We start from the raw sequence: 13,101 nt of genomic DNA, 5'->3' as shown, positions 1-13,101 counted from the left end.
ATAGTCGTAGGTATACATTGTGAAATGATTACCACAATCAAATTAACACATCCATCACCTCACATCGTTACCGTTTTTCCTTTTTTGTGGTGAGAACACTCTCAGCAAATTTCAAGTATACAATTCAGTATTATTAACTGTAACCACCATGGTGTACATTAGATCTCCAGAACTTACTAATCTTACAACTGACACTTTGTACCCTTTATTGCTTCAGTTTCACCTCCTCCAAGAAACATTCCCATTCCTTTCTTTTGTGCATCTTGTACCTATCTTACATACCTTCATCACAGCAAGTATCATGGTGTATATCAATTGTTTATATGTGAGGAGGCTGTAAGCTCCTCGAGGGCAAGGATTCTTACTTCCCTTTGTATCTTCAGTATGCACACAATAGATACATTAATACCAATGAATACATGAATGAGTCATATTGAGAAAATAAAACAGTTAAAGGGAAAAGATATTGAATATATTAGGTTTCTGTAATAGACTAAATACCAAGGGGGCCAAAAGGAGGTGGCATATTAGTGTTTGAATAAACTTAGCTAGAACTGGATGAAAGTAGACATTGAAGCAGGGGTTCTTAAACTTAATTTTGAAATTATTTGTATAGTTTTGTAAGTGTGGGCCTTTCTGTTTATTTCCAGGAAGAGGATCCGTAACATTTATCAAATAATCATAAATATCTATGATTTTAAAAAGATTCAGAACTATTGTTTTGGAGGGTTTGCATAACAAAATCAAGAGACTCAGTACTAGGAACAGAGAAGCCCATTAAACTGATAGGAAAACAGTCAGCAATCTGAGATGTGATTTTAAAATTCACTGTGAAGTGAATAAAACTTAAAGACCTTATTCATTTAAGCTATGCAAAAAACCCTTATAAAGATGAAGATACTTATATTCAATGTGTCTAAAATAAACTAAATGTACACAACTTAACTAGGGAAAGTTAATGAATAGAGTAAGTGAAACAGATTTTTTAAAGAAAGGAAATATTTGCACTTGTATTCCTGTTATGACACCTAATATAAAGGCAGTACAAATTTTCTTTTGCAAGAAATAAGAAAGAAAATGTGAGTGTTAGGTGGAAAAGTGATTATTTTTCCCATTGTGTGAAATATTTAAAGTAAAAGTCCGGTTTTGAACAATAAAAGCATCATTCTATAAGTAGGTCATGGTGCTCTCCAGAGCTGTCCTGATCACTTATACTCAAAGTCTTTTAAAAAAAAAAGTATCATAACGATTCTATATTTAGTAACTTTCCCTGTTTCAGTGAATCACCTCAAAAACATTTGGGACCTGTATGGCAGCTACAGTGGATAGAACAAGATCGAGGAACAACAGGTGATGACAAAAGAGAAATACTCGTTTCTATATCAGCAGATGGAAGAATCTCCAAATGGGTTATACGGAAAGGACTGGATTGTCATGGTAAAAAATGTATATCCATATATATATGTATATATATATATCAAATTATCTTTCTCCTGTTTTGTGCTGAATTGAAAATTCCTAGTACACCATGTGTAAGAAGTGACAAATTTTGGTTTTGCTAAATAAGAAAAAAAACTGGGTTTGGTTATTGTTTTTGTAAGGATCTAGTTCTGGTATTTGCTAATTTTAACCTAATCACGTGCCAAAGATGGCAGAAATCATAATATTGTTTGCGGAGGGACACACACTATATCCACAATACAATACTTTTTCATGTGGTAAATAGATACACATTTTTTTCTTTAAATAAAGATTTGATGCGTTTGAAGCGAACTACTGCCAGCAGCAACAAAAAAGGAGGGGAAAGGGAAAAGAAAGGTGAAGCTTTGATATCGCGACAGGCTCCTGGAATGTGTTTTGCTTTTCATCCCAAGGTAAACTATTTCAGTCCATTATTTACTACTGCATATAATGACTTGAAGTAATTGAAGTGTATTAACATATCACGCAAGACAAAAGATTCCCACGGTAATTAATATTGTGCCTTGTAAGTAAAAAAAATAACAAACAGCTGCCCACCTAAGGCAGAATGGCACATTCCAGTGGACTATACTCTGTCTTTATCTGTTTCCTAGAGGAAAGGCCTTTATTTCTGAGGAACTATGACAGGATCATCGTTACAACTGCATGTTTAACTTGAGTGCCCCTCCTTGCCCATGTTGTGTGCTCTGCTGCTCTGTCATAATGACAGAAACCAAATGCACTCGATAGACCTCTCTATCCTCAATGTGACTGGTGACTCATGATTCTGGGGATCAGGGAGACCACTTACGTTCCTGCTTATCAAGACCAGAATTAAATAAACAACAGTGAAGGAAGTTCTATTTTTGCAAATTCTTTGGAAACAGAAATGTCAGCCATTAGGACACACTTTTGAGAAAACGTATCCTGTGTGGTTTCTGTAATATGGTCATGTCCTTAGGGACACCATGATCCACTGCACGCCTAAGCTTAAGCTCCTGTTCTGTTCTACCCTGTCATCCAAATAATATTTAAGTCCTATTGTCCACTCCTTCCAGTCCAAGCTTATTATTACACTACTAATGTAGTTCGGGCCTTTATTATGTTTCATTTTTATAACACTACTGTCATATTCTAACTGCCTTCATTGTCAAATTCCTGTAATTGACTTTTCACCTTAATTCTAGAAGAGTGGTTCTCAATGTGAACAGAGAGGGGGTTATTTTCCCACCAGGGAACATTTCACAGGGTCTTAAGAAATTCTTGGTGGTTGCAGCTGTAGGAGGTGGGGTGTGGAGAAGAGTGCTATTGGCATCTGGTGAGCAGAGTCCAGGGATGCTGCTAAACATCCCGCAATGCTAAGACAAGCACCGCCCCTTCCCCCAGGCCCCAACAAAGAATTAGCTAGCCCGAAAGGTCAGTAGTACTGGGTTGAGAAACCCTAGGCTGGTGTCCTAGAAATGTCCCTGGTGTGAGGAATTTAAGATGATAGTGTAGTCTGTAAATAAAGAGTTTTACTTTTTCGTTTCTAATCTGGTTACCTTTTTTAATTTATTTTTTATTTTTTATTGACTGATTGCACTGGGTAGAACCTCCAGCGCGAGAATGAATAGAAGTGGTGAAAACAGACATCCCTGTCTTATTCTTGATCTTAGGAAGAAAGCATTCAGTCTTTTACTATTAAGTATGATGTAAGCTCAAAGTTTTTTGTAGATGGAATCAATCAGGTTGAGGAAGTCTCATTACATTGCTATTTGGTGAAAGTTTTTATCAGGAATGGATGTTGGGTTTTTATCAAATGCTTTTCTTCACCTATTGATGTGATTATATACTTTTTCTTTTAAAGTTTGTTAATATGGTGAAGTATACTGATTGATTTTGTTTGTTTGTTCCTGGAATAAATCCCACTTCGTCATGATTAATCCTTTTAATACACTGTTGGATTTTATATGCAAAAATTTTGTTTAGAATTTTTACATCTTTGTCTGTAAGGGGTATTGGTCTATAGTTTTCTTGTAATGACTTTGTCTGGTTTCAATATCCTAATTCAACTTAAATCTCAGCCCATTTCTGTTTCCCTCCAAGCATTCTTGAGAGATCTCTCCAGCACATCTCTTGCATGAAATCTCAGAGTAGCAGAGTTTATATACTGAGGAACCCAACTTTAGGCAGTGACCTCTAGAGAAAGATGACCTACTTGTAAATGGTGTTGAGATAATCGTTATCCATATAAAAAATGGAATTGGATCCCATTCCATCCAAAAAATTTTTAGAAGGAAATGTAGGAGAATATCTCCATGACCTCAAAGTAGGAAAAACTTCTTAAACAAAGCACAAAAAATGCCAATAATATATGATATAATACCAGCTACATTGAAATGAGAACTATTGCTTGCCAAAAGACATCAAAGAAAGTAACAACAACAACAAAAAAAACCCATACACTGGGAGAAGATATTTGCAACATATGTAATAGATAAAGCATATGTAATAGAATATATAAAGAACTTATACAAATGAATCTGGAAAGGACAGATTAGTAAAATGGTCAAGAGGTATGAACAGAAGAGAAAGTATAAATGGCTAATAAACATAAAATGTGCTCAACTTTGTTAATATTCAGACGACTGGAACTGAAAACCATTAGGTAGAATTTTACACTTAATAGATGGCAAAATTTAAGATTTCTGATATAACCAACTGTTGGAGAGAATGTTGGTCAAATGGAATTTTTATTTACTGCTGAATGTAAATTAGTAATACTACTATGGGGGAAAAAAGTACTTTATTGTATAATTTAAAACTGCATACATCCCATGCTCTAGTAGGTGCATTCTTAAGTACTGATATACACTAGAGCAGTGTGCCTCAAATTTTAGTGTGCGTGTAAATTACTTGGAAATCTTGTTGAAGTGCAGATTCTGATTCAGTGGGTCTGGGGTAAGCCTGAGATTCTGCAGCCCTAAACGCACCCAGGTGGTACTGACGCATAGCCAGCCAGGATATGGAACACCGAATTTCCGACTTTTTGACTATGACTTCACTATCGGAAATACCTTTAAAATCCTCTTTTAGTACATACATTTAGGGTTAAAGATGTCTGAGATATGATCTACTTTCATTTCTCAATCCTAACAGGAATGATTTCTTCAGCATTATATCCATAAATAGGTAGTTATTAAGTCACCTGTCTTCTCTTTGACTAGTCCTAATGAAAAAACACTTGCTATTTCCCGGAACTGCTAGTTCCAAGTTTTAGAACGTGTTTTCCTCATTTTAAGCCAGTGTGTGCCCATGTAATATAGGATACTAAGTTCTACCCTCTATTCCAGCAAAAAATGCCTATATTTTCTTTGCACAGTAGTTTGATTATTGTAAAATTATGATAGAAAGGAAAAGACATCAGACAACTGTCTTTAAGATAGCATTTCTAGTTTTGGTTCTTGAATTGCTTTTAATAGATCTTGAATGGGATGATCTTATATTTAGCAGATTTACTAATATACATATTTTGATTTTATTGTGTGTGTTGTAGGACACAAATATCTATTTGGCTGGCACTGAGGAAGGTCATATTCACAAATGTTCTTGTTCATATAATGAACAATACCTAGATACCTACAGAGGACATAAGGTTGGTTTAATTATAGTATGTATGGAAAATTTGTCTTGTCATATTTCTGAAACAATTGTATTGTTATATACAGTATTTTTAATATGTAATAAATTAACAGCTTCAGAGTTAAACTTGCCAACTAAAAATAAGGGCTTTCTTGTATGGAAACCACCAATAGTGTGTGGGACACTTTATTTGGCTTCTAGATAGGCTTGATTTCTTCTTGCAAGTTGTGGAAGTCACAATTTTTATTTGTTTTTGAAAAACTTTGCTTATAACATGCTGATCCCAAAGTATAATTGTCTGTGGCATATATCCCTATTCTCCATCTCTGTTATGATTATTCCGTCTGTATTTTCTTCATTTTCTCCATTTCTGTTTTTTTCTTAATACTCCTTATATTTTTTAAAGGAAATAAGTATAATATATGTTAATATTTAGTGAAAATTGGTATGGACTGTATTTTTATATTTCTGTGTGGTATACGTTAGGGAAGATTCAATTTATGACCTTACTCTCAGCTAAAATAATACACACATAATAATGCATGGTGCATCAATCTTCTAGAAATATTAGCAATTTTCCTTTAATGGTCAAGTTTAAAGTATAAGATATTAAATACTATTTACATATGTCTTTTAATTTATTTTTTTAATTCTAGGGTCCAGTGTATAAAATAGCATGGAATCCATTTTGTCATGATGTATTCTTAAGCTGTTCCGCAGATTGGGGTGTAATTATATGGCAGCAGGAGACTCTCAAGCCATTTTTGAGTTTTTATCCAACTACTTACGTTGTTTATGATGTTGCCTGGTCTCCAAAATCATCCTACGTATTTGCAGCTGCAAATGAGAGCAGAGTGGAAATCTGGGACCTTCGCATCAGCACGTAACTGTTAATATTTTTCTTGGGGATATTTCTAGTAGAAGCAGTTCAAACTAAATGATACCTCATAGTTTTGACATCAGTTAGAGAGAATTGTAGTTACTTTAAAATAGGTAATGTTCAATTTGTGAGAGTTATTTAAGAATAATAAAAATATGCCAGAATACTATATTAATGTTAATTACTTACACCAGATGTAGTTTTTAAAATATTTGAATGAAAATAGGTTACACTACTCATCTCCTCAAACTATTACAGGCTGCTATGGGATATCATAAGTACCTTAAATTCTTTTTCATTGCCTGATTTATAGAAGAATGCAGAGGCAGGTGATTGTTCTTAACTGAAGATTTTTTACAATAAGATAAAAGGCACAAAATAATTATTTAAAAAAATATTTACTTATTCTCTTACTTTATTTCAAAACACATTCAAAGGGACATGCATTTAATTAAATTTTTTAATTAGTTTCAGGTGAACAAAATAATGTACTAGTTAGACATTTACATTCCTCACAAAGTGATAATTTTCCTCCCCCAATCTACTACCCCTCTGACATCGTATATAGCTGTTACAATTCCATTGACTCTATTCCTTACGCTGTACTCCACATCCTGTGACTATATATATATGAAATTATAGTTGACATTCAGTATTATTCAGCTTCAGCTTCGGGTGTACAGTGCAGTTGTCAGGCATCTTGCACAGTCCATGAAGTGGTCTCCTTAATAAGACAAGTGCTCATCTGACAACCTACAAAATTTTTACATTGATTTCAGGTGTTACATCAAAATTATTAGAGTGTCCTCTACACCCATTTATCTTTTTAATATGAGAGTTAGTGCAATGCCTGAACAGTGTTTAATGATTCTACTTCTTCATTTGGAAAATACTGTAGATCTTTATGCTAGTTATTAATAGAAAGAACAGGGAAATGCATTCTTGTTTAAAATAAAGAATGTAAAATTCAGTGCATTTATTCTTAATGGAAAACTTTTTCCAAAAAGTTAATAGTTCAGTAACTTTATAATTTTGTCATGGCTTGTTCTATGAAACCGTTTGAACCAAACATCAAGGATTACATCACAAAGCAATTATTTTTGAGTATGAGATGACTAATGTATAAAATGGCTACTTAAAGAATCCCATCTCTGATTTTAATTTTTCTGGTAAAACTATAGTTCCTTGGAAAGCATTTCTTCAGAAAAAATATGCAAGTTACTGCTTCTGTTTTCTTAAGGGCATCAGTGGATTGCTTTGGATGAACAAGAGTAGGAAAAGTTCTTGTTCGAAATTTTTTTTTTATGTTTCAGAGGTTCATTTGGATCAAAACATCCTTCTATTAAAAGACGTATTATAATATTTAAAGAGTTGTATTAGTCAGGGTCTCCAGAGAAACAGAACCAATAAAATGAGAGAAAGAGATTTATTTTAAAGAACTAGCTCACATGATTGTGGGGTCTGGCAAGACCCACGTCTGCAAGACAGGCTGGCAAGCTGGAATTTCCATCAGGAATCCATTCATGTTGCAGTGCTGACTCCAAAGGCGGTCTAGAGGCTGAATTTTATTCCACTTCGGGTAACTCAGTCTTTTCTCTTAAGGCCTTCAACAGATTGGATTAACTTACTCACATTATGGAGGGTAATCTGCTTTATTCAAATTTTACTGATTTAAATGTTAATCATATCTAAAAAAAAAAACAAAACAAAAAACATCTTCACAGCAAAGTGTAGATTGGCGTTTGATCAAATAACTGGGTACCATAGCCTAGCCAAGTTAATACATAAAATTAACCACCGCAGGAGTTTAACATATGAGTTCACATATTACTTGTGAATTGCTGTATCTAGTTGAAATTAGTTCATTGAAAAATGAACGTTTTGACTGAATAAGGAGTATCAAGCAGTTATTTTGATTTTGGAAACTCTTAAAGAAACTTGATTTTTGTTATATGAAATCACAAAAATTATTTCAGACTTTTCTTAGTTTGTATATGAAAAGAACATATTAACAACCGCTGAATTCACAAATAAAATATTCATTGCAGTTTGGACCCTCTGATTGTGAATGTTGCTAACCCTGGAATCAAGTTCACAACTGTTCTCTTCGCCAAACATACAGATTGCCTTCTAGTGGGAGACAGTGATGGGCAGGTTACTGTGTATGAATTGAGAAATATGCCCATTGTTTCAGATTCTGGCCGGGTAAGTCAAAATTTTGTGTCATTTTGTGCTTCTGTTCAGTTGAAATATTCAGCTATTATTTAATGCAAGAGATTTACATTTCTTAAATATCTTAAGTGTAATGCAGTAGAAAGAACGTAAGTCCCAAGAGTTGCTACTATTAGGCATAGGTACCTACGAGGCTTATTTTCTTTAGCCTCATGTTCTTTATCTGTAAAATGAGAATACTAATGTTGTTGAGCATAATAATTATAAATGTTAATGGAATAACCTAAAATTGAGCCTAATATGTGGCCGGGGCTTAATAATTGTTAAGTAGTATAACTGAAGAAGTTTACTGCAAATATTCAAGCTTCTGTATGAAATAATATTTTTAGATATTATCCCATGTTCCTGAAATAGGCATTTGTTTCTGTTAGTTTAGCATTCTCTTATTCCCTTACTCTAATCTTCAAATATCAAAAGTTGTTATAAAACTTAGTAAATCAATATTACTAGATGTCCATTATTTTTAAGATAGCTTCTTATATTTAAATTGCTATTTTAAGGAGTAATCTGGTAAACATTATAATGAATATAATAAACATGGTTAAAATACTCACGGATCAGTAAGAAAATAAAACACTAAGACCCCAATAGAAGAGTGTTAGAAACAATTCATTCACAAAAAAGGACTAGTCAATATATTTTAAAATTCAACCTCACTAATAATTAAATAAAGTTTTATTACTTTAGATTAAAATGTGATAGCATTCTCATATATCAAATTAAATTTTTTTTTATGGGATTATTCGGTATTGGCAGACATTTGATGAAATAAGTCCTCTCTTATACTGACCATTGAAATAGAAATCGGTATAATTTCTTTGGAAGCCATTTAGCAATATGAACCAAGGCTGTCCACTTCTAGGACTCTATCATATAGAAATATTTATAAAGGCAATCAAAAAAATTAATTGCAGCATAATTTGTGGTAGGATAAGAAAAGAAAAGAAACAAAAAAAGAAGAAGGAAACAACTTAAATATCCAATCACAGGGAAATATGGCCAGGGAAATTAGATGTGTTGATTAGATTTTGGTCACATGTAGAAAGTGAAGTTCTACCCCAACCATAACCATTTATTTGACTATAAATGTTGCATAAATAAGGAAGTAAGTGCCTGGGACTTTGTACTTGTCATTCTGTCTACCTAAAATCCACAAGGTTTGTTCCTCTACCTACTTAAGTCTTTGCTCAAATGTCACTTTTTCAGTGAAGTTTTCCCTGGCCACCTTATTAAAATTGCAACCTCTACTGTCCCCCACACTTCCTATTCAATATTCTTCCATGACTTATTTTTCCTAATAACATTAGGAATCTTTCAGTACACCATATTCTTTATTGATTTATTTTGTTAATTTCTTGTCTCCTACATTTAGAACGTAAGCTCCATGTAAACAGTGAATTTTTGTCTCTTTTGTTCTAGACTGTATCGCTATGACCCAGCACAGTGTCTGGCTTGTAGTAGTTATCCAATAAATGTTTGTTGCATAAGTATGCATTAAAAACTAGAGGAATAATTCAACATATTAGAAGTATTATTCTTAGGGGTAGGACTAGGGATAAATTTTAGTCTTTCATTTTACTTATCTGTTTTTCAAATCACTACACTACATAATTTTTTTCCCCAAAAATTCATTAGTCTACTTATATAATAATTTTAGTCTGCTCTGAGGAACGCAACCCTAATGGCTTAATTTTTTCATAACATAAAACGTTTTAATATTTTTAATTTTTTCACAAATTCATTGAGTACAAGATGTTTTAATAGGTACTGGGGTATTTGTGCCCACACTAAACCTTGTTTCAGATACACACTTCAACAGCCAAAGAAATTAAAAGAGAATTCCATTTTTTTATTGAAGTCTCTCATAAGATTTTAAATGGATCCAAATATATAGTTCATAGTAACCCTTTTTCTTCTTTTGTTCATATTCCTGAAATCCTAAATGTAGCCTCAAGGCCTAAACCCATCCCTTTTTGTCTCTGTGATTCTTTCAGTTCTATCCCACAAGAGGTCTAAGAACTTGTCCACAAATTCTGAACATGGGGCCATGGAGACGGGGGGTTGAGTTGTTTTAAAATTTTTGTTAGTGTATGTTGGGGTAGCAGTAGAAGAGAAATCGGTGAGCATTAACATATTGATTCTTTTCATCACACATTTATATCTACAGGACCTATCAAGTACTACAGTAATTTATTAATGTAAATTATAATATTTTGTATATAAGTCTTTCTTAATAATTTGGCCTGCTTGGAAATTTGTATATTCAAGTATCTAGCACATAATGGGCATTCAGCAAATGTTGAATAGATGTCTGAATGAACAAACGTACAAACAAAAGGCATATGGTTTCTAAGAAAGGAACAATACATGCTCAGGATATATAATAAAGTCATAAAGATCAAAATAATTTTTAAAAAATGTAGAAAACACAGAGCAGGAAAATAATTGACTTTTGAAAAGAGAATGGGAAGAAGAAAAGAAAAGAACGGGAAGAAAAAGAATGCTTTGGGGAAGGTGTTTACACAGGAGATTACTTTTCAACTGTGATTTGGAGGATTAGAATTTTCCCTTGCAGACAAGAAAGTTTAACTGTTATTCCAAACTGAGGGAAAGGCTTGAGCAAACGTATAAAATTGGAAAAGGTCCATGGCATTTTAAGGAAATGGTGAGTAGACTTTTTTGACTGGAAAAGATTTTACTTGCGAGAAAAACAGCTAACAGCCCAGTTGGGTCATTTGGGACCAGAAAATGTATGACTGCCATGATGAGGAGTTTGATCTTTATTCTACAGAAAATGGAAAGCCATTTAAGGTTTATAATTCTAGAAGTGACATGGGGAAAAAAAATTAAATTAGGTCCTTATTTCATATTTTGTACCATGGTAAACTCCAAATGGATTAAAGACTTTGTGAAAAATAAAATTACTAGAAGAAAATGTAAGATAATGTCTTAATGACCTAAGAGCAAGGATTGATGTTTTGAAAAAGACTGAAAAAAATCTCCTTTTTCAATTTTATCATGCTTTCTTACTTGGAAAATGGGTATAATATTGGTACCAATATCAAAGGCTGTTAGACAGAGTAAATGAATTAATAGGTACAAAGTGGTTAGAACTGGTACATAGTAAGCTCTCAATAAAGCTCAATTATTCTTTGTATGACTATTATGTCAAAATTAACATTTTTCTCTTCAGGATTCCATATGCCAAATTAAAAGAAATAGACTAGAAGAAGACATTACCGAGATATATAAAAGACATTTAATATTCAGTGTATATAAAGAACTCCGACAAAACAATAAGTATAATCCAATTTTTAAATGGGTAAATGTATACGATATTAATTCACAGGAGAGGAAACTGAAATAGCAAATAAATTTATGAAACAATATCCATCTTCACTAGTAATGAGGAAATAAGCAGTTAAAATTATACAAGATACCAGTTCACACTTGGATTTACAAAAATTAAAACAATAGCCAATATCAAGTATTAGCAAAGATGTGGAGAATTAGGAACTCATGCAAGGGTCGTGGGAATATGAATTAGTGTATCCTCTTTGGAGAGTAATTCAATAAAACTGAAAATTCAGAAACCATTCAAGCCAGTGAGTGATATCATAGAGAATCTCTTGCACATGTGTACCAGGAGACATATCTAAGTTATCAATGAGGTTTTTCGTTTGCTTCCTTTCTTTTCCCCTCCCTCCTTCCTTCCCTCCCTCCCTCCCTCATGTTTCTTTTGTACATAGACATAATTACTTTGACTACTTTCAGTTAAAATGTTCACATTCAAATATGTTACAAAATTTAAAAAAACTAAGTTCACCTTAAGCTCTTACATTTAGACTATGTATTTTATTATTCTGTTTATAAGTCTAGCAAATTTTAATACATACTTTTAAGTAAGCTTTTGTAGTAATCAAATTTCCTTAAATCTTTTCAATTCCCCTTATAAATTTAATATATTGGATTTTTAAGTACTTCAGTTGCGTATGGGCAAATGAATCTCAAATACTTAAGGGATTATTATTAATTTAATAAATTTAAGATGAATATAATGAATTTTAAATTTTCTTAAATGTTCCATAGCTCTTCACAAATTAATATTTTAACCTATGATTATAAGTCTAAATCAATTACCCAATTCCACATTTAAATTAGAATCACAAAATTATTTGTCAGAAAATTTAATATGGCAAATTTATTATATATAATGAATATTTAAAATACCAACAGATTCTTTAATACAAAAAATATTAAAATTATCTCTGTTTGATTTGCTGCATTATTTCTATACATGATTCTTATTCTTCTCAAGGTAAAAATATGTTTTCTCAATTGAAAAAAAAGAAACATGTTAAGTAGTTTTGGAGATTATTTTCTCTAATGGCTGAGATGCATATCGACTGTGGACATTTAAGGGGATTTTCCTAACTACTTTGGCTGCCAGGAGGATTTGTCAGTGTCCTCCATACAGAATGGTCTCAAAGTCCATGCAGGTCACGTTCTCCATTCTTCTCATGGAGATCTGCAGTCTTGCACGTGTGGCTACATCACTTGATTGATTTCTATTCACTGGTTTACTGTGTCATTAATTCTAAATTACTACAGTTTTCCTATCTGGTAGGACTACCGTCCTCATAGATGTTCATGTGATGTCTGTTTGGACATATCTCCCAGGGCTTTGTTTAATTCATTGGTAGTGGTCTAAAAGACAAGCTAATGAGAAAAGAATGTTTATAACAGCCTTGTTTCTGTATTGATAAATTGGAAACAACGAGATGATCATCAGTGAACTGGATAAATAAAATATGGCACATTCACATGCGTGACTACAATACAGATGTTTAAGTGATATATATTTTGATGTATCAATATGACAAATTTTGAAGGAATCTTAAAAATCA

The 13,101-nt window shown here is 32.7% G+C and overlaps 1 protein-coding gene across 1 annotated transcript in view; it reads left to right on the top strand.

The window, feature by feature from the left end:
* The window catches only part of DNAI4 (dynein axonemal intermediate chain 4), a 60,847-nt gene that overhangs the window by 43,692 nt on the left and 4,054 nt on the right, over window positions 1-13,101 (top strand). The window contains exons 12-16 of the mRNA XM_033114499.1: window positions 1,280-1,437; window positions 1,753-1,874; window positions 4,997-5,095; window positions 5,739-5,965; window positions 8,011-8,167. Of these exons, the coding sequence (XP_032970390.1) occupies window positions 1,280-1,437; window positions 1,753-1,874; window positions 4,997-5,095; window positions 5,739-5,965; window positions 8,011-8,167 (763 nt within the window). The remainder of the gene's footprint in view (window positions 1-1,279; window positions 1,438-1,752; window positions 1,875-4,996; window positions 5,096-5,738; window positions 5,966-8,010; window positions 8,168-13,101) is intronic.

Source organism: Rhinolophus ferrumequinum, chromosome 9 (genome assembly GCF_004115265.2).
Source record: "Rhinolophus ferrumequinum isolate MPI-CBG mRhiFer1 chromosome 9, mRhiFer1_v1.p, whole genome shotgun sequence".
NCBI lineage: Eukaryota > Metazoa > Chordata > Mammalia > Chiroptera > Rhinolophidae > Rhinolophus > Rhinolophus ferrumequinum.
Note: the sequence above shows the minus strand (reverse complement) of the source record. Positions and strands in the feature narration are given on the sequence as shown.